Source organism: Vanellus vanellus (assembly GCF_965231255.1).
Source record: "Vanellus vanellus genome assembly, chromosome: 3".
In the NCBI taxonomy this organism is placed as follows: domain Eukaryota; kingdom Metazoa; phylum Chordata; class Aves; order Charadriiformes; family Charadriidae; genus Vanellus; species Vanellus vanellus.
The window spans coordinates 68191041-68214018 of record NC_138907.1 but is presented as its reverse complement, the minus strand read 5'-3'; the positions used below and the strand labels follow the sequence as shown (position 1 = coordinate 68214018).

The window sequence follows — 22978 nt, the reverse complement described above, 5'->3', positions numbered from 1 at the left end:
CAGTTACCTCATTTTGAAAGCATTGATGGGGAAAAATAAAGAACACTTCTTATTTGAACTGTAGATGCGAGTTCTACCTTTGCACATCTCTTGCCCTTCCAGTTTTACTCTGAATTGAAGTATGTTCATTGCCTTTACTGTATGAAATAAATACAGCCCTCAGCAATGAATGTTATGTCACACTGCCCTATAAACACCCCAAGGAACAGATTATCACTCCAAGAGTCATAGTTTGCTTATGATGCTTTTGCTCTGACCTCAGGGGTAATGTTGGTGGTGGGTATGAAAATAACCACGTGCCAATTCTGCTCCTCCGAGCAATTAGGTGCCTTGTGCCCCGTAACTACTTATCACTTACATACCTTGAATCTACATTTGCCACCAATGAGTTCTTCACTTAATAATGCTTTAAAAGCAAAGACCGCTTTTGGAACCATTTCCAAAACCAAAGTAGTTTTAATTGAATAAAATCTGCAAAGAATCCCAGTTTCCTGTGAATAACTGAGAGGTCGCTGTACGGTCAAGGCTTTGGCCGAATGATCCTAACCCTGTTAGGGTCTGCTCTCCCGGTGTCACATAAAGGGGTAACTTTTCCTATGCTTTGTTTTTTTCTGTCTCCCATGAAGCCTGTGAGTGTTCGCATTTCGGTAATAACTGCGATCCCATCAGTGGCCGCTGTATCTGCCCTCCCAATACTGTAGGAGAGATGTGTGACAAATGTGCAACAAATTACTGGGGCCATGACCTCGTCAGTGGCTGCAAGGTGAGTGGATCTCTATTTTCGCTGTGTGTGTTACCTCTTTCCAATGGGGGAAACAGAGTCATTTGTAGCTGGAACACAACTTCAGGTTTGTAAATCATGGTTTGTATCTGCATTGCGAGTTTTGGTGTCAGACTGTGGTGTAAATGTTGGCGATCTATTACGGAGCGCTACAGATCCTCTGTCTCAGGTATGCAGTCTGTAACACCAAACACCCTGTTTATACTGCTCCCGTGCTGAGTCAGTGTCTTGCTTGAGCCTGGTTTCTTTTATTATCGATATCTTTAGAGTGACTGAGGAGATTACCACGTTATTGTACAACGTATATAGATGTACAGTTACAGGTAACTGACAGTGCCTTCGCAGAACAAATTTACTTTGACTCTAATTATGATGCCACTGGGAATTTGTACTCGAAGTTCACTTGAGAAGGGCTTCAACTTGTGCATAAAAGACAGTGAAAAGAGAAGAAAAGAAACGGCCACCTTAGCTGTAAAATGCACTTTCTTCCTGTGTTCTGAAAGCGGAAATGAACCTTCTCATTAGTCTTTAAATCCTTCTTATTCCAGTGTTTGACACAGTTAAAAAAGAAATCTGCAGGGGAGGAAGAAATAAGAAAACAATGATATTACGTCAAAGAGGCCATGAAAGCTGTTGTTAATGTCCTACTCTTGAGTTAAGGCGAGCAGTATTCGGTTAAGGTTGAAAACTGGTGACAGTGAATATTGTGCAAAGTTCAAATGCCTTCTCCTCTCTGCCGTTCTCATTGATGATGAGGGATTTATAGAACTGCTGCAATTACTCCAGAAAACTATGTCTTGTCTGAACATGCTCATACACCATTTATGCCCTTTCTAAAAAGGCTGTTTGTCATGTAGCTCAGGCTGCAAACTAATTATCAGGAATGATTTCTTTTTTGTATGTATAGAAAACTCCTCTTGTGAAACCTCTGCTGTGCTGCTGTGATATAGACTGTTGGCTTCTGAAACCAGCCTAATGAGGTTGAAGACCTCTGTTTGAGCTCTGGAGTATATTCTCAGATTGTCTTTTATGTGAGTGCATTAGTATGGCAGTTCCATGGCACCACCTAAATTAATAATGATCTATCAGCCCACATCTCTTCCAGTACGTTGCAGATAATTTCTACAAAGTGAGATGTGAATCTCCTGCTCACACTTTTTGTAGAAGATTTCCAGGGCTGTTGTAACTCAGGGGGATAGACAGCATTGCATAAAACTGCTTGCTCGCAAAACAAACATAACATCTGATTGTAATTTAGGTTTTGATATTGCGCACCAAGCTATTTCAGCATATGGTGAACAATTTGCTTTCTAAGCTTTATGTTCAGATTTAGCTTTTAGAATAAGGTTCTTTCTGTCAGAAGGTTTTATTTCTCAGGTTAGGTAGAAGTCTAGCAGTCTAACATTTAACTGGTAGTTGAATAGTTTCTCTGGCATTCAGTAAAGATTGAATTTGAATGTTTCCTCTATATAATCATCGTCTTCATAAGTGGTCTTTTCAGATTAGAGGAAAGGTGCTCTTAAGTATTCATGTAATAAACAGTTTTGCTTAGAGCCTGAATCCACCTTTTCCTCCCCCCTTTTTCAGCTTTGTGTCCTTAATTTTAGCAAGTCCGTCCACGTCAGTTACTGTGGTAACCTGTACTACTGGCACTGAGTTTGCTTCTGCAAGCTGAACTTCTACATACGAGATTCTGGTCATGCCAGTGATCACAGCAAATGTCCTGTGCTAACTTTGCAGTACAGTCACAGTAACAGCACTGAGGGATTCTTCTGTTCTTCGGAAGCCTGCAGCTTTCCCTGCTACTTACTTCTGTACTCCATATCTAGACCCCCTGGCAAATCATCTATTTCTATTCTTACCTGCCTGCACAAGTCTCATTCTGTGAGCAAGTTTACTTCCCAGTACACCACATGACTAAATCTCTATCCCTTACCGTGGGAATTACTGGCATCTGAGAGTCCTGTTTGTACAAAGAAAATAGTTGCCTGTCTGATGGATGAGTAATAAACATTGAACTAGATTCAACTGGGACCACTGCCCCTGAGCAATTCCAGTTTTAGCAAAGTGGTCTGAACATGCCCTGCAGAGGATTTACATAGAAAGCACTGTTTAGAGAGCACTTACAGTTTTTAAGTTAATTTTGTCCACAAAGTATCCCAGTATCTTGACCCCTTTGGATTTATTTGATTTCACTGCCTAACTTACAAGTGATAAGTAATATCTGTTCAAAAAGAAGAGTGCTGTAAATGTATTTAGTGTAATTGCTCGACCTTTGTTGGATAAAGATAAATGCCTAGCCTTATAACTCGGATATGTTACCTTCAGACAGTGAAAATTCACTGCTGTACTTTATTTATAGATACTTGAAAGAGGTGAGTTGCTTTTTTTGTTGGGTTTGTTTGGTTTTGGTTTTTTTCAGGAGCACAATTGTAATTTTCTCCTTGTTCCTCTCCTTTTTAGCCCTGTGACTGCAGCCTCATTGGAGCCCTGAGTTCTCAGTGTGACTTAAATACAGGCTGTTGCTTCTGCCGCCCTGAATTCTCTGGGGATAAATGCACTGAGTGCAGGTTGGGTTACTGGAATTATCCACAATGTGTTGCTTGTCAGTGCTTCCTGGCAGGGACTGATCCACAGAGCTGTGATACAGAGCTGGGGAAGTGCTCGTGCGTTGATCATACTGGCCAGTGCAGCTGCAAGGTAGGACAATGAAGGCTGTAAGCTGATCTTATAGCTGCTGAGAAGTTTATTCCGAAATTCATTGACATTTGTACTGGCCTGTTCCAACAATATGTGCAAAAAGAATCTAGTTGGTTTTCATAGTGCATTTGCTAACTGCTGTGGGAGGAGTCTAACATAAAGACAGGCTTAAGTGCTTTTTGGTTGCTTTTTCACACACTACCGCTTGCCAGGATAGCATCCTCTTAGGCACTCTTCTCACTTTGTATTTCTTCCTGTCCTTACAGAACTGTTGCCAATTTAACCCCATCCAATACAATTCTTGTTGAGGTATTTAGCAAAGTAAAAGCAAACACGTCGGTAATAATAGTATGCCACAGTGCTAGTTCTTTATAGTGCAGTGGCTTAGAGGGAGTAAATATTGATCATTTTATGAGCAGAATTCACTGCAGTAGTATCCGTTCTTCTGGGTAGGCTGCATCCAATTCAGGATCACTAAAGCAAAGACTTTCAGCATCATCACCCACAGCGTTCTTATTTGGAATTGGTTTTGAAAGAACAGCACACAGGTGCTTTGAAAATTGGCTGGATTGCTGGGCTTAAAGGGCAATAATTGGTGGTTTGACACGTAGTTGGTAGCCAGCAGACAGAGTACCCCAGGCCAATACCTTCATCGGTGACAGAGATGACAGAATTCACCATCAGCAGATTTGAGAATATTGCTGATTTGGAGGAGATAGAGCATGTCAACATGCTGAATAGCCAAACTACAATCCTGAGCGTCCTTGAAAAGCTTCATGATTGAGAGTGGTCATGAATCTGAGTGGAATAACTTCAAGAATCAGTACTGTTTGGGAGGAAAAGGCTGAGTGGTAATCCTGCTGAAAAGCACATACGGCTTTGGGGAATGGCAAACTGAATATAAGCCAACCATGTACTCTTACTGTAAATAAGGCAAACTGCCTACTGAGCTGGATGCATTGATCACACTGGTCAATGCGTCTGCCGGGTAGGAGGACATCAGGAAGAACATGCCCAGCAGAGGAAAGTCCTTATCCCTCTCTACTCAGTGGTGGTAAGACTGCACTTGGAAATGGCGGCCAGTTTTAGGACCTGATTCAAGAGTGTTGTTGAGAAACTGGAGAGGATCCAGAGAAGGGCTACAAAGAGACTTAGAGCAGATGATCTGTAAAGATATACTGAGAAAGCCAGGCTCTTTTAGTCTGCAAAAAATAGAAGCTAAGAGAAAATGCAATTGCAGCCTACAGCCTCTTCAAAGAGTAGTTGATGGAGTCAAGTCCTTTCTGGTAGCAGCAAACGATGTGACAAGGGGCAACAGCTGCAAATGGCAGCTTAGGAATTTTGGGTTGGACGCTAGGAAAAAAAAGTCACGAGGAGCGTTATGCGGCACTGGAACAGATCATCCAGAAAGTTTGTGAAATCCTCATTCTTGGAGGTTTTCAAGAATTGGCTAAAAAAAAAGGCATGGGTAACCTGATCTAGTATTGGCGATAGTCCTGCTTCAAGGAGGAGGTTTTTAAAAGTGACCTCTAGAGATTCCTACTGTGATTTTGATTAATTCTTTTTCAGGGACTGTATTGACACAAAGAGCTAGTAAAATGGAACGACAAATTTAAATAATTGAATTGCCAGGTAATTCTTTTGTTAAATGGGCACCAGTCACTTTGTTCTGAGTTTAAAGGATAGACTCAATGGAGGAACTGTAGAACAAATTAGATTGAAGGGGATCTGTGGAGGTCATCTAGTCCAGCACCTTGTTTGGAAGACATTGCTGAGGCAGTACGTTCAAGGATGAGGATTTCACAGCCTCTTACTGCAAACTGCTTGACCACCCTCCCATTTTTCTGGTGTTTTTGACTTGAAAACATCATGTGCTATTTCACAAATACTGATTCATTTGATGGTGAGACCATAAAAAAACTAAAGTGAGTGAACTGGTCACATGGGCCATCTGAGTAAAACTCAGCCTAATGATCAGTGTTATTTGTCCTATGTTGTGATCCGAAATGGAAAAGTAGACGTGTCTCAATTCTTTCAGCCTCTCTTGATACGTGATGTGCTCCAACCCCTCTCACCATCTTGGTGCCCCTTTTTTTGACTAGGTCTAGTGTGTCAATGTCTTTCTTGTAGTTCTTGTAAGCACTAAGTAGGTAGAACAGGGATTTATGGCATTTTTAAATAGAAATGTTTCTTTCTTGATTCTTTTAAGGCTAAAATACTTACTACTATATTTCTGTTCCTGCAAGTTAACAGTATATAGTTAGCTGGTGATTAATAATAATAAACTGCAATTGACATGAAACAAAATGCAAAGCAAGTAAAATTCACAGTTTATGACAGAAAATGGAAAAATAGTACTATATTAAGTCAGCAGCTTTTTTTCCCCCCCAAAATTTAAATCTAAGGTTAAATTTAAATCTAGGGTCGGTTAACCTTTTGTGTAACTTTTTTGAAAGAGTAATGTATTGAAGAAGCTAGATTTTTGTAAAATGATAATCGTTCCTATTTAAACCTGCTGTTATAGCTGCAGAAATCAGTTTTCAAAGGCTCAGGAGCCCCTTTGTCAGCCCTGACAAAAAGCAGCAAAATATAAGCTAAATACAGCATAAAGACATTTGCTGATAGGGTTACACGGGGAAATGAGGGTTAAAAATGGTAAATCCTCAGGGATATTGTTAGTTTCCCGTATAAGCTTTGGAAAGTTGAATTTGTTTTTTAGATTGGCTTCTTCACATTACTCTCAAGAGGAAAAAAACACAGGGTGAGGAAAAACCAACCAGTGCTTTCATGTTGATGATTTTGGTTTTTTAAATACCTTGGTCTCAGTATGAAAATGGCTTTAAAAGGCTATGCATAAATTATTGTGTATCCAGCCCTATCTGGTATAGCTTTTTATTTGGACTAATTGAAAAATGAAAATAAAAGCATTGACATTACAACAGTGAAACGTTTCAGCCTTGTTAATACTGTTCAATGATGTGGAAAACAATCACGAAGAGGGGAAAGCTTTTCTCTACAATATTTCCATTAAAATATGTCAACAAGAACATTTAGTATGGTACCTTAAAACATTCTAACTTGTCAAAGCTAATTCCTATTAAACAAAAGGCTTTATTAACCCTGACAATTTCAGAAGGACATATTTTTTCTTATCTTATCAATCAGTTATTGAGCACGTCATGCCCAAAGTGCCATTTGATTTTTCTGTGCTTACAACTGTCGGCGTGAAGCCAGCATCCATTGCTTAGAGCTACTCAGTGGATACAAATGCAAATGCCTCAATTACATTAATTGTATATGTTTGCATCCACACATGATAAGAAGCTGGAAAGTTCCTTGAATATTTCCTTACTGTTATTTCTTTCTGCACCCTGTTATTATCATTACTCTATGATTTTCTTTTTCTTATTTCTACCTCGAAATAAAGCTTGCTTTGCTTTGGGGTTTGGGTTTTTTTTGGTGTTTGTTGGTTTTTTTTTTTTAAATATTCTGTCTCTTCCAGGTTAATGTGGAAGGTGTCCACTGTGACAGGTGCAAGTCTGGTACATTTGGTCTCTCTGCCAGAAACCCACTTGGCTGCAGCAGTTGCTATTGCTTTGGCCTGACTACACAGTGCAGTGAGGCAAGGGGGCTGATTCGCATGTGGGTGAGTAGGAAACTGCTGAGCCATGTAATGCAATAATGTTGTTTCCTGCTGGCATCTTTTAGTCAGGCACTGAGAGGTAGCTAGAAAATGGCCAAACAGTTTAGCAATCATTTTCCTCTTTATACTTTGAGAAGTGGAGACAGCGGTATGTTCCATTAGACAATCAGGGTCAAGGCATTAAAAGTAAATAAGAAAGATAAGAAAACCAGTGATAGGATAGCTAACATCAAGCCAAAGTAAAGTTATTAAAACCCAGGGAAGGGGAAGCTAGTTGTGTGGGGAAATTATGCAGTGGACTGCATTGTAACATAATCTTTGGTGTGTGATACACGGTTTACCCAGATGCATTCAAGCATCACAGATGCTTGTTGTCCAGTATACATTTCCCGTAGTTCAATTAAGCTGTTTATTTTCATTGTTTTGGTTTGGGGTTTTGTTTTGGTTTGGGGGGTTTGGGGTTTGGTTTGTTAGTTTGTTGTTTTGTTGGTTTTTTTTTTTTTTTCATTTTAAAAAAAGAGCTTATTAAAGCTGTATTTAAATCCAAGAATGGGAGGGTATCATCTACCAGAGCAAACAAAATGCTCTCCGCCTTTTTGTGGAAGAGAGCCTTGAGACCTATGCTGGACTGAGAAATGAGGGAGCCTGGATGCCTCCATTTATCTACACGAGCGCAAAACACACATTGGGATCACTGCTGTCCATTGCTGCTGTGCTAGCTCCTCAGTTACATTCTGGAGGAGCTATTTCTAATGGAAAATGACTAGTTCAGTCCCCATGTATCGTCAGTCATATCTCTGCTAGAAAGCATGTCAGCCACAGAGGGAATATCTGCCTAAAGCAAATCAGCCAAAGCCCCTTACTTGTCATGCACAAGCATCAATTGGATAAGGATACTTTAGGCTGTAATCAAGGTGTGATCTCTTACTGAAGAGTTCATATCATATCATTGGTTAAAGCAATATGAATAGCGCCCATTCTCCCCTTCATTGTTCAGTCCAATAGCACCTCTTTCCCTTCTCAGTGGGTGAAGTGATTTATCATGATCTGACCCAGTTTTTCTCATTATTTCCCTTTTGCCCATCGTATGCTCGTAGGCTGGAGATGAAAGGCTGTAAAAGGCTGACGAGTTAGAAAATTTAATCAAGTTCCGTGACAGCAACAATTCTGGAAAATTGTGCTTTGACCCTTGTGGCAGCACAAAGCAGAAACAAAGTTTAAATCTCCTGATTATTTTGTGTCTCCTGATTAATTTCCTTTCCTATTTATGGTCATATCTAAACGAGTGTATGTCCATGTCTCATCTAGTTTTTGGTACTCTGATCTATTTCAGAATTGATTCAGAGTTGTAAACTGAGTGAGACTGGGTTCTGCCAGCTGCTAGTGACTATTTCAGATACCCTCAGGTGCTTCAAATGGCATTAGACATGTTTAAACAAGCAAATCCTGTCTTACATGACAATAAGGCAAGGCTGATCTGAAATTCAAATATGCTGACCACTTTCTTGGTGTCTGAAGTAGTAAACAGTAAAATATGGTTATGACGGGAACTCAGGAAGTCTCACCTAGGGCTGGCAATGTTAGGAATGCTTCCATGTCTGGTCAGTCCACAGATGCTGCTGTAAATGGAAATACCATACATGCTCAAAGTACAGTGCGGGGCTTGGTTGATTCCTCATTACCTGATCCCTAACTTGTGAACAGCGTGTTGATTGGATGACTTTTGGAGATATAACTCTGCATTTCTTTTCTTTGTTTTCCTCACTCTTCAGGAGAAAGCAATTTTGATACCAGCCCTTTGCATTTGTTCATACGCTTCCTGTGATACTTTCATCTGCCCAGAATTACAAACACTCTTATTACAGTTTTTGATCAAAATAATGATTTCTGTGTAATGCTATTATACAGACTCTTTCAACAAGTCTAAGAAAATTACAAGTATCTAAGTGGCATCCTTATGTTTTTCATTAAATTTGAATTTAGCGTTACAGGAACCCTGAGCCCTCACTTTCTGCATGTTGCCCAGAGAACACTCTGCTTGGCTATTGCGTAAAAGTACCAAGGGATCAGGCACTGCTTTCCACAGCCCCAGTGATGTATAATAAGTGTTGGTGAGAAATATGCTTCTTTGTAAGGTACATTTCTCACAATCGGACCAGAAGAGGCCCGAGACTGAAATAGCACTATAAAAATCACTTGAATAAAATTCTTGGGATCACTTGCTGATGAAACTCTTTTAACCAGTGTTAGTATGTTCTTTGATAGCATGGCGACAAGGTGCAAAAAGCTTGAGGGGGAAGTCATTATTATCACTGTTTAGACCCGAAGCAGCAGTAAGACTGTTTTGTGACAAATTGCTCATGACACGAAATGAAATTACCTAGAAATAATTTTTAAAAGAGTTAAAATTTAAAGACTAACACTTCATGGGGAAAATAGACTTGATATTCATCTTGATGTTTTTGAATGTGTGTAGATGACCTTGAAGCCAGAGCAAATGATTCTACCACTGGTGGATGAAAAGCTTCAGCGCAGCACTCTTTCAGGGATTGCATTCCAGCCTCCTGAAATAGTAGCAAATATAGAACAGGTGATGCAGGATCTTCGGTCAGAACCTGTTTACTGGAGACTTCCAGAACAGTTTGAGGGACAAAAGGTAAATGTAAAATTCCACTGAATACTGGCACGGATTTATATATATATATATATATATATATAATTTTTTTTTTTAATCTTATATTTGTATTTCCAAATGTCTTTTTTTCCCTTCGAATAAGCATGTCATCACATGGTGGAAGGTACTTCAAAAGAAAAAAAATTCCATTCCTTTATTAAAAAGTACTTGCTCTGTTATCATGGAAATTCATGTCTGTAACATAGACAATATTTAAAAATATATATTTACAAATTTAACATGTAATAGTCTCCCATAAGATAGATTCTCCCACAAAAAAATGTTATGTGAAAAATTCAGCTGCATTCATATAGTATAACTCTCTTGTAACTTTTTGTTTCTCTCCATTAAAAAAAAAAGCCCTTGGGGGCTGAAATAACCCCCCCCTTTTGGATATTGTTATGCGCCTCTGTGATGATTTATTTTGCGCTTTTGATATTTCTTGGTTTGGTTTGGGAAAGTTTAGATGTTTCTTTCTCTAAACACAAACTTCGGGGAGCACCAAGGCACATATAAAGAAATAGATAACATTTTGATTTTAGTGTAGTACGATAACAAATTGCTGATGGGTATTTTTGAACACAGCCCTTGTCCCCAGGTAGTTCTACAAGCATGTATTGCTATTTTCTACCGCACGCACATTCATCAGACTGCACACAGGTGCAGAGTGTATCTAGCTCCTACATATGCCCAGGAATCTCTTTTTAGCTCACTGAAAATGAGATTTCTTTTTGTGCTTTGTGTTTTTCTTTGTTAGCTGACCGCTTATGGAGGAAAACTGAAATATGCAATCTACTTTGAAGCACGAGAAGAGACAGGTTTTACTACTTACTACCCGCAAGTCATCATAAGAGGTGGGCCTCCCACCCATACAAGAGTTATTGTCCGGCATATGGCTGCCCCTTTGATTGGGCAGCTGACAAGGCATGAGATAGAGATGACAGAGGTAACATTTCCATCTGCTTTTTCCCCCAAAACTTAAGCACTGGGTTCTTTTAAATGCTGTTAATGATGTGGTTTTGTATTACTGTCTTTTAGCATGAATGGGAATATTATGGTGATGACCAAAGACTCAGAAACACTGTGCCCTGGGAATATTATCATGATGACCCAGGTGTCAACAGGACGGTGCCCCAGGCAGATTTCACATGGAAGCCTTACGGTGATGACTCAAGACCAAGTAGATCTGTAACCCGGGAAGACTTCCTCAATGTGTTGTATGATGTTCATTACATTCTTATTAAGGCTACTCATGGCAATATCATGAGGCAAAGCAGGTAACTATTTCATGAAGTGGTCTGAAATAGTGCAGAAATAGTCACAGATAACCTGATAGAGCTTCCCAGCAGAATTTTTATTCATAACATAAGCTATAAACAGTTGCTGAGAAGAACAGAAGGAGTTAGCATCCAGCATAACAGGAGATGCAGGAGAGAGGGAAATTTTATTCAATAGAAAATTTAAATCACAATAGGCAAATGAAATCCTTATTTTCAGGATCCTAGAACAGAAAACACATGTAAGCACATGCATCCTGAAACAAACCCAAAGTATTTTTTGACCGAGTATCTGTTTTATCAAAACGTGATGCTGTAATTAGATATAAATGTTCGCGTATGAAGGAATTTTCTCTTGCAAGTGGGAAATGAGGTAAAAAGTCAAAGATGAAAGAGTACTCCTACTTAGTCCAATATATTAGAGGCAGATATATTTGACATTTTCTATTCAGTTTATTCATTAATAAGTTATATGGTGAAATAAAGGTAACGATTACTAAATTTGAAGTGAAGATCAGACAGCAAGATGAGAGAAATAATACAAAAATCTGCTGCAATCTAAAGGTCAACGATAAGATTTTACACTTTGAAAGGAGTAGGCAATTGAACAAACAAGGAACAACTGCTTAGTTACCGACTTTTCAAAGAGGGGTCTGTCGTTTAGAATGTACCACCAAGCGAACGTGATTCAGTAATGATACCCTTCTTGAGAAATGCTAGTATTCTAGCTGCGTATGCAAACAGGTATGGCCTGCAAAGTGCAAAAAAATAATCTTTTACTTCCACCCAACACGAGTAAAGCCTAAACATCAAGTTTTGGTTCCTGGAATTCAATAAAAAATTACTAAGTACAACATCGTCACAGGTCAGAAAATATGACCTGTGAGAGAAGATGTAGAGAACCAGATTTATTTAGAAATTAGAAATTGCCTTAAGATCCATGAAATGTTGTCATAAAGAGAAAGAAAAGAATCAGTTCTCTGTTGCCATGGTGGGTAAGTCAAAAAAAAAGAAATGAGCTTAAACTTCAGCAGGAAAGATTCACTTTAGACATGAGAGAAAAATTCCTAGGAGTAAAGATGTTCTGGAATAGATTACGTAAACTATTCCTAAAAGTTTTTGATTCATAGTATCCTTTGCAAGCAAAATGTATTAGCAACGACACAGGAATAATTGCAGATAAACTCCAAAAGTCTCCAGAGGTCCTTTGTATGATTCTGTCATAAAAGTGATGGGCTAAAATTATTTCTGGATTTCTAGGTCACAAATAGGTCTATAAGAACGTGACCTTTGGAATATATGACGGTGAATAGTAGGGGCAGATACAATGCAACATTGCAGCATTGCGTGACAGAAAACATAGTCATTGTTGCTGCTGTTGTCTCTATTTAAAGTATATCATTTACAGAAAGTATTCATCCAACTTGCACTGGCTAGATGCTAAATATTAACAACAGATGCCATAAATGTTTTACATCGGTTTCATTTATTTTTGGCATAGTCAGTTTAGGATATTGTATTACAAGCACAGGGAATTCCCGTGGAAAGAGACAGGGAAGTAACGCCAGTGTGACATGGAAAATTTAAGCAGCATAGCCATGTTTTGTGGCTGTTTCTCCCTTCTCTTTGTGCGCTACAGTTCCTAGTTCAGTTGTGCAAGCAAAAACTGAATACTACCTCAGCTCAAGCAGCATAAATTATAAAAATGAACCTCCGTTTTCATGATTTTGTTCTGAGATGCGTATGACCATCGTGACTGAACTAGACCTGCATCGTAATACACCACCATTTTATCAAGGCTACCGAGTAATGAGGCATAGAAGAGAACAGAGGAGGACTTTTCAGTTTCAGGGCAGGTTTGCAAGGTGGCACTTAAAGAACCAAAATGTATTTTTACAACATCGCTTTTCAGAATGTGGTGTTTTATACAACAGGAGGACTTCACGAAGAGTTCATCTGTTCTTTCCGGTAACTCTCCATCTGGAGTCATAACCTTGCATATCATGCCGTATTTGATTTTGGAAGTGGTTATGTTACAATAGATTTTTATGATCTGTCTAGTTACATAGTTAACATTCATCATATGGCATCTGAGACTTTAAGTAGAAAATAAAGAGCAGGAATACGTTACTGTTTTTTTCAAGTTAGCACCTTGAATGATTTTAGAGGAAGTTTTGCTTAAGACCACAAAATAAATCCCCCAAAATGTTTTTAAAGGTTAGTGGAATATTAGCTTGCGTAAGAATTGAAGGCTTTTATTAAAAATAGTCTGGGACGCTCTAAAGGACAATATTTATGCACAACTTTAAACATATGTTTGAATTAAGTGGCTTATAATAAAACATTGGTTTAAATAGAGTGTGTTGTGCTTTCTAAATAAGGTCCCTGTTCTAAACTAATAAAGTTTCTTTTTCCACCTGGCTATGCACAGTAGAAAAGTGTAAAGCAAAAGAAACTGCGGATGGGAGGAGGAAAATATTGTATATGAAGCCTTTTACAATTTTTTAAGGTTTTTAACAGTGCCTTAATTTCAATTGCAGAGTTTAAAAGCTCCAGATAAGTGATAAACTACAGGAAAAGCATTTTAAAATAAAGTCAAAGCAGCAGCAGCATTTGGTAGAATAAAAATAGCCTAGTTCTAGCGTTAGCGCTGTGTTAGCTATATAGTTTAGCAGCAATGCTAATGTTGTTTCTGCTTCAAAGCTGCAGCATTACCAGTGATTTAGAGATTTCTGCTCAGAATCCAAAGCCAAACATTTTTCTCCTATATCTTTCATTTTGTTGCCCTCATTTTCACATTCACTGCTCTAAATTGAAACATTTCTTTTATTAGATTTTGTTTTGCTTTTCAGGCAACTGGGCTGTGATAATAAATTAGTTTGAATTGGAAGTATGCTTTCAATTTCCCTGTGAATTATTTCAATATCCCTGACACTGATCAGGTAGCAGTTGTTGGACTGCTGCCTATTAGACATGTTCCAAGAATCAACCAAGCCTGACCTTCCTTAAGTAGCATTTTCACACAAACAACAGGTAGCTTTGTGGTCCCAGAGTATATTATTATGTAAATACAGGTTTCTGACAGTAAATACTTTGCAGCACACAGACCATTGCCTCAGCCTTGACGATGATGGGGAGGCAGATTTCATTTTGTTTTTCCATTGAATGTACAGAGATTTCAATGTAAGCTTGCATTGACATACCGGATCTGAACAGGTTTGCCCTCTTCATTTTCAGTCTTATGGTTTGATCTGGCTTTGTTTGCTTGGGGTTGGTTTTTTTGGTTCAGTTTCCCCGCTACACCGAACCCCTTTCTTCAGGTAGTAGGAAGGGAGCACAGGGTTTAAGTGACTAGATGATTTGAGGATTTTGCATTGACACAAGGTATCGAGAGGTATGGGTCTGGTCACCGAAGCTCGATCACGAAACTCTCATCTACTTCAGCAGTGAGCGTTCGCTTTTCTTACAGTCATCCTGACAGTGGTGCCTGTATGCCAATGTGCAGAAGAGTGTCACGCAGTCACTCAGTAATCAAGGTTTGGGAGTAGATGAACGGACTCTGAGAATGAGGAGGAGTAGGTTGGCAATATATCTGAAGCTTTAAAATTTGCCCTCTTCAACCCCTTTTTGTTTCTCAAAGACAGTAACAGCTTCCAGATCATGGCATTCATTTAAAGAAACTAACAAACCCCCCAAATAAAGTAGTAAGCTAAAAGAACAGCATTGCGGTACGTTAGGATTAAGTGTATATCACTAGATATTATGTTTGTTGTCTTTGTCCGTGATGTACTCGACTCTATTTGGCAGGTCAGCACGCGTGTTGGAAAGACTGGGAGTGCTTGAGAGGCAAGGATATTATTGTTAATAGAAGCAAACAAATGTTTGGAAAGTTAAAATGTCGGAAGCTTTACAGCGAAACGTATCCATTTCTGATACTAGCAGATGCTTCTGTACTAGGGTTTCTTGTTTGCTTTAAATTATTTGTTTATGTGTCTAAACAATATTAAGGGGGGGGGGGAAGGGTATCTGGCTACAGATCTGAAAATTCCTGCTAAAATGGCAAATGTCCAATGTCTTTGAAGTCTGTCTAGAGCTTGTTAGGTTGCTTTAGTTGCTGAGGATAGATTTTACTATTTTTTTTTCAATGTTGCCTCATTAAAAGCTCATTTAGTGAGCAATTTTATTGCCGTACCTATGAGAATCATGAATTGGAACTGCATTTAGTATGTGACTTCAACTTCTTAATGAGTACTTCCAAAAGAAAAATCAGATATGAGCTTTTGTTAATAGTTTAGCTGAAAAGAGATTTAAAAAAAAAAAAAAAAAAAGAAGAGATAGAATCAAGCAGGAGAGAAAAGTTCGTTATACTATTGCCTAGAAATGGAAAATGAGACTGGTGGTGGTGGTAGCTTTGTTGTTGCCTCAGGAGAGGCAAAAATAGTGCTGTTTGTCTGCTGTAGATCAGGAAGCCTGCAAACAGCCAAATAAGACCATTTTCTCCCATGCCAGCTGACTATGAACTAACTGTCTTTGAGTTAGTGCTTGGCTAATCTCATTGGAGATATTTCCTTCTTTCTTTCAGGATTTCTGAGATCTCAATGGAAGTGGCTGAAGGTGGCACTGTGTCTGGGATGACTCCTCAGGCTTACCTGATTGAGAAATGTGACTGCCCATTCGGTTATTCCGGTTTGTCTTGTGAGGTACAGTACTAACCTGACTTCTAGTAAAAGTCTTTACACCTTCTGCAGTCCATTCATTAGTGAGGTGTGCTAAGCAATTAGAGTGTGAGTTCATTTAAATGGCAACAACTCTCTCTTAATTTAATTAATTACATTTTTTTCTCTCTCAGGTGTGTCTCATAAGAAATTTAAGCACTTCTTTTTGCTGTAGGCAAATATGTCACTGAAACCATGGGGGTAACTCAAATACTTAGAATACAGGAAAGTGAGCTTTACCGGGTCAGCATCTCTGAGGCTGAATTGCATGACTGGTGCTGATTGAGCAAGCCGTTTTGGACAGATAAGGGTATAATACTATTGCAAGGTACTGTGTACAACAGATTGTACCATGTTGTCACGTTATGGTAAGGCCATAATACATGAAACAGTTACAATATCATATCTTCCAAAAGGCTGATCTATATGCTTTATTTTATCATGACCACAATTCACAGAATCTGTGGAGAAAAACACAGAAAACCACTATGTCAAATTAAAAAAAAAAAAACCAACACAATTGATTCTATAAATTATTGATAGTTGTAAGTGAAATACAAATTAACATTTGTAATAGTGAATAATTAAAGGTTACGTACTACTAATTCCTGAAAAGTTAAAGATCTGTCAGCTGACTGAAATTCACCAAATAAAATATAAAAACAAATTTGAAAACAACAAAGTTAAAAGGATATTCTTAAAATTGTAGCACCGAGCATTCTAAACAGAACCATGCAGAATTTTAAAATTCTATTCTGTAAAGGCTTTCCAGATTTTTAAGTTTGCCTTGTTTGAAATTTAAATTCCCATTTAAAGTCCTAATAGCTGTATGACTGATTGAAATGTCTTTTTTTTTTTTTTGAAAAAAGCTAAACAACATTTCAATTTTGATTTCTTAAATGTTTTATTATAATGAATAACTCAAATAACAGCAAAATTTAAAAAGAGAAGTTATTCAAAAACAAAACTTGAAATAGGGCATTCTGAACAGTTGGTCAAAAAGGCAATTCATAGCTGAGAACCTGTAGATTCCTCTTATTGATCTTTCCTCTTGAAACAGTTCCAATAGCATGCCTTTGCGGACCAACACTAATAGGATGGAGGTTGTTCATTTTTTTTTCATTTTGCATGCTTGACTGCTCAAAATAGGACTGCAAATGCATTAAAAACGTAGATGAGAGCCATTCGGAAGCATGTCTGTGTTTCATGAAAGAAGCTTCATGGAAGATGTTTTTAAAGCTTTATGAAATGTCATACTGCACATGTTCAAACTGTCAGTTTTCTGAATACTTATAATTTATCCAATTGCATCTATGAAAATACATTGAAAAGGGGCACCGAGTTCTGGCAAATATCTTTCCATTTTACTCCCCAACAATTATTCTTCCTCCAGTGCTGGTGTATGACTCCCCTAAGAAGATCTTGCACAAAACCTTGCCCTCTGTCAAATTTCAGTACTCCTTATATAAGTGAGGGACCTGCTCGTAAAGCGGAGCAGAAATTCTGGAACATGATCCAAATAGTGTATTTTGCTTTATTCTTAGAAGCAGTCGAATCACTGTGTCTTAAAATAAAATAAAATAAAATAAAATAGATCTGATAGTAATGGAATCTTTTGTCCTGAACCGTTGAAGTTTGGTAAAATTCTAATTCGTTGAACACTGGGAGAAAAGTATTGGTCAATTAAGTAGGCTCGGTACTCCTTATATGTGTACTATATTTATTTTTTTGCTTATCTAAATATTTCCATGCTGAAGCTTGCGGGTTTCAAAGTGCCCAAGTTTTCTAGAAAATCAGCTGTCTTGTATGCTTTTGTAAAATGTATCTCATGATAGGTACCAGAGAAAGTGTTTAAGATTGAACAGTTTGACTGCAGAACAGCAGTTAATATTTTTGACTATACGTGCTCTTGATGATGAGCATGGCAGTCTTTCTATGTGCGAGCCAGCATGTTTTTATTAGTAAGAAGGACTAGCAATTCCGAATGCCTTTGTTGCAGTTGCTAGGTGGAGGTAGCAGGGAGCAGCACCTCGAGCTTTCTGCAAATCCCTGAGACATCCTGATTGTGTGGAATCTTGTAAAGGCTTCCCACAAGCTAGCAGCGGGAGAAAATTTGGAGTGAGTAAATGAAGGGAAAGATGCTTTGTTATCTGCGAGAGCTCTGCTCCCTTCAGATGTTATGCAGGTTTGTGTTACACAGCAAATGATGCAACAGGAAGAGTGAGGTCATAGAAAATGTGTGCAAAGAAGTGAATGAAGTCATTTTCTTTGCACACTGTTCTGGTAACAGCATACACCTGAATGGCTGTAAATACATATATGAGAAATTAACGGGTTCCAGCATTTGCTCAGAAGTACAGATATTTTTTAAAAATTACTGCAACAAATTGAATTTTTGAAGGAAAAAAATATGATAATGTAATTAGAACTTTATTTTAATTCACACCCACCAGGGGCTGGAATAAATGTCTCAGTTGCAACCTTCATACTTTGTGCTTAATTGTGCAATCTTCACATGCTTGTAACTTAGTTTATTTTGAGTGTGCTCAGTGAAGGTTATAGTGTGTTCTGTGAAGGTTTATTTAATTTCAGCAGGAGAAAAAAGCATCAGATACTCAGGCATTTTTTAAACAAATGCTAACAGGGTACATGTATCTATTTCATGATTTACCCTGTAATTGCGTTGTGAGAACTATATGCACAGCAGTTTTTACTGGAAGTGACATTTATATCCTTTTTTTTTTTTTTTTTGTTTAATCCAGTAGCAGGCTGCAAAAGCAGCAGCAGTAAGAGTGTCCCTAACAGTAACTTCTAAAAAACTTCCAAACTAGTAATGAAAAATGTAGTCTGCTTCATCTTTTGTGTGTGTCCCATTTCATCTCAGAAATGCTTAGATCAAAACAGATGAGAAGAGCATCAATAGCATATCAGAAAAAAACAGTTAGAGATTAGATTTTTTTTGAGGATGTACCATGTATTTATACTCCGATCCTAAAGTTACTGAGAACTTGTAAAGCTGTGCTTTGTGCCATTTTGTGCTTGGACAAGGACTCTTCTGGGGATGGAGAGGGAGGACAAAATTATGAAATTGTAGTAAGAAAAAAATTGCTTTCATTTGAGATTATTTATCTAAATTGGAATTCTTCACAAACCATGAAAAAGCAGATAGACTGTTTCTATGCTTCAGGGATCTTAATGTAGTCTAAGTCAAAATAAAAGGGGAAAAGCAGAAGTGAGTTAGATTACTTTCTTTGGGATTCTAAAGAAAATAATTGTGTTTATGCTTTTTCCATAACTTAGACTCCTGGAGGTTTTGGCAATGATTATAAAACTGTCAGAGTGGTGTCATATGAATAGAATCTAGCATGTCAGTCAGTGCTTGACTGAAGAATCCTCCTTTTGATCACGAAAAGTTACTTATGCCAGATTCTCTTTTGTTTTATTTTGCATCCATTTTATTGCTGTGTGAAAAGCGTACTATTCACATTCTTTCCACAAAGCAGAAATTGTGGTCAACGGTAGGAAATGACCTCATCAGACAGCCTTTATAGGCTCCTAGCACCACTAGGTGGTGGGATTTATACATGGGACGAGTGACTTCTCTCTATGCACTTACCCCTAATGGTCTGAACTATCAAAACGGTCCTGTTTGTATTTTTATGCTGCCATAGCTGTGTGCTTTCTGGGAGCTATGTAGACACTTTCATGCATTTGCATAATAAGCGTGGAATAAAGATCAAGTGCTTGATTTTGCATGTGTCAGCTTTGCCAGTAATTTTTAGGTTGCTCTCGGAATTTTATTGCCAAGCTGGGGTAGAGGAGACTTAGTGATAAATAAATTTGATTTGGGGCTAATAGTCCCAAGACATGTAAACCCTTTAATATTTTGAATTCTTTACTTTTATGGTCTTTAAATTATATAGCTATAAATAACGCAGCCATGCAGCCAGGTTTTTGATTATTAACATTCGGTTTTTGCTTGTTATCCATCAGGCAGTATGTAGGCAGATATTAGCTTGTCAAACCTGAGAAATTCACCAAGGGCGAAGAAAACAGTATCATAATGCTTGCTCTCCACAGTCCATGCAAAAAATTTACTTTGAAAACAAACCTTACTCTTAAGAAATGAAAGGAATGATGCTTGATGCACAGGGAGAACAGTGAGGTGTTCTGCATCTGAATGAAAGGTCTCACAAGCTGCAATATGAAAAGCCTGGTGCCAGCAGAGTGCTCCAGGGATTTTTCAGCAATGTTTCCAATTAGGGCTGGCTCTTGTTATCTGTAAAGTACTGTATATTGTTTGTAACGCAGCTGGAGGCCTGTCAGGTTCTTTTCACAACTTGTAAAAACTGGTGATTGGAAAGATGAGCATGCAATGCTCCCCACTCCTAGTCCACTCTGTAATGATCTGTTTTCTTCTGCATCTGTTTTATTGCAGTCATGCTCTCCAGGATTTTATAGGCTTCCATCTTCACCTGCAGGAAGGACACCTGCTCAGCCCTTAGGTGCCTGTGTTGTATGTCAGTGTCATGGACACAGTACTATGTGTGACCCTGAAACGTCAGTTTGTGAGGTATTGTATTTCTGAACTTATGCGCTAGGTTAATCTTAGTGTAAACTTCGTAAGTTGTGCAACTGATCTAAAAAAACAGAGGACAATATTTTAATCCAATTTTGCTTAAATAGCTTAAGTGTCAAAGTTAAAGGGGGGGTCAAAAAAGCAAACCATCTACCTTTAAATTTTTCAATCCTGGTTTTCTAGAGTTCACATTATGCTGTGCTTTATTGCTGCTGAATTACTCTTTGTGTAAAAAGAAAAACTAAATATCTGCAAACTGAAGAAGCAATGTACCGTGTGTCGTGCAATAAACACAACACCGCTTTCATAGGCAACAATAAGTGTGACCTGATACAGTAAGATTGAATTTTAATTGATTCTTTCTCCTGCTTCAATGGCTGGAACAAAAGAGGGAAGGAAGGATGAATGGGATAAGAAATTCCGTGGTATACATCTGGCTAGCTACAGGCCTCCATTCTTTCTCTTGCTAAACCCATATATAACTCAGCAGGCATTTGATAGATGCTTAAAGCAAGCAGTCCCACTGCGAATCATATCAGGAAGAGAGAAATTATGACTCGAAATAAGTTTGAATCCCCAAGGCTGGGAACAAAATGTTGCCTGCTTTCCTGTAATTATCAAATACAGCTTTCATTCTGTCTCCTTCCTCTGCAGAATTGTCAGCACAATACTGCAGGTCACCACTGTGAGAGATGCGCGCTGGGATTTTATGGCATTGTCCAAGGCTCTCCGGATGACTGTCAGCCTTGTGCTTGTCCCCTATCCATTGCGAGTAACAAGTAAGTAAGCAAACTCATGATGCAGAATTAGCTTTCCAGCAAGCAAGAACTTTGCTTTGGGCTCACTGTGTCCTTTTTCAGATAGCTACAGGAGCACTGCATCGTGTAAGCCATGCTAAAAACTTTCGTATCTACTTTTGCTAACTGATCTTCCTTTAAAAGTCGGAAATTGCTCCCTTGCTAATTTGTGATGAATAAATTAATAAGTGCTAGAAAATGCAATACTCAACAGATAATGAATGTGTGTTATAAAGGTATTCTTACAAATGAAGCTAGAGCAGAACTCAAGTACAATATAGCCACAAGGGAGCTGTAAAAAGTCTTATGCTCATATATTATGTTGGTATAAATGTGTTACAGTGCCTTTCTCGCTCCACTGTGGAATTTATTGATTCCTTATTTAATGTTACATGAGTTTTAGGCAATTTGTGAAAGATAGAATAATTTAAAAGCAATACAGTTATTGCAGCGTAAATTTTATCGGTTGCTTTATGCTAATGAGCCTTGCCACAATGTCTCCACATGTGTTCCCAACAGATGATACTTTAGCACTTGAGATTTGTTTGTTGTTTTGCTGAGAAGCTCTTAATGATATTTGGAATCATACCATAGCACTGTTCTGAAAAGGTTTGTGTTTCATTATCGTTCTCCTGAAAGGTTGGAAGTGTTCCTTAAAATCATTTTTCTGTGCTTTGTCTGACCTTTAGGATGTTATAGTGAGTAATTCAGCCAGTATATCTGGGAGGTTTTGTTTTTCTTCTTCCTATCTTCCTAAGCTATCTCATTAGCTTATTATGTCATGACTGACATGATAATATTTGTGAATTAGTATAGTGCAATTATTTGTGAAATTTTACAAAAATACTGTTTTCACACTCCTGTACAATCAGCAGTGAGCTTCATACATGATAAGCTAAAAAAAAAAGAACAGAGAGAATGAGTTTTTCCTGGGGGTGTGGATCTATTTTTATAGAGTTGAAAATGTGTTGGATAATGAGTTTGTGAGTAATAGATCAATTTGTTTACATTTTTTTGCAAAGGTGCAATTTTATATACTCATTCAAGCCCTATTGACTTAGTGCATTATAAGCAGGTTAGAGTAGGATGCTGACTGTACTTTACCAAGAAGGAGCTGTGGGCTCACCTCTTCTTCCATAAAGAGCTGAAAGAGTTTTACAGTATTGCACCATTTTAATATTTAGTCCTGTTTCTTTTCCCCTACATACCCTTTTTGTTTGTTTTTACTGTCTGTGCAGGTACTTAATGCACTAATATTCCAGGAACATATTGCTTTGCACAGTTCCCGTAGGCACACACTGCAGTCACTAGTTATTCATCTGCCAGAGCTTAGTAAAAATAATCTATTGCCTTCCATGATTAAAATACAACCCCTCCCTGACCATGAAGAAGGTAGCTTTTCGGGGGGGGGTTCTCTGGTAGGCCAGTCTTTTCATTATGTCCTTGGGAAGATCATCTGCCTTTTTGGAAGATTCTACATGGCAATGACTTTGGTTCCTTTCTGCCTCTTTGTCTTGCCTTTTGAGTAAACTCTTCGCAGCTTATCTTCTTTTATTCAAACTAAAATTAAATAAGACTGGAAAGGCTGGATGTTTATTAGCTCACTTTCTTAATCTTTTGTTTCACATCCTTCCCGTTACTTCCTTTTCTTGATCACTGTGAGTGGCAGCACCATTCCATCACACAAGCCTGCAACACGGGCATTGTTGGCTCCATCCCCTCTGATATGACCCTCGATGATTCTGCCCTTCAAGTATTTGTCTAAATTGTGCCAGTATTAGTGCGAGGCATTCACAAAATTCTTAACAGAAA

General features: G+C 38.2%; 1 protein-coding gene across 1 annotated transcript in view; it reads left to right on the top strand.

The window, feature by feature from the left end:
* The window catches only part of LAMA2 (laminin subunit alpha 2), a 318297-nt gene that overhangs the window by 188645 nt on the left and 106674 nt on the right, over positions 1–22978 (top strand). The window contains exons 23-31 of the mRNA XM_082480248.1: positions 627–763; positions 3245–3481; positions 6984–7127; positions 9601–9780; positions 10556–10744; positions 10837–11075; positions 15658–15775; positions 20229–20363; positions 21024–21148. Coding sequence (XP_082336374.1) covers positions 627–763; positions 3245–3481; positions 6984–7127; positions 9601–9780; positions 10556–10744; positions 10837–11075; positions 15658–15775; positions 20229–20363; positions 21024–21148 — 1504 coding nt within the window. The remainder of the gene's footprint in view (positions 1–626; positions 764–3244; positions 3482–6983; positions 7128–9600; positions 9781–10555; positions 10745–10836; positions 11076–15657; positions 15776–20228; positions 20364–21023; positions 21149–22978) is intronic.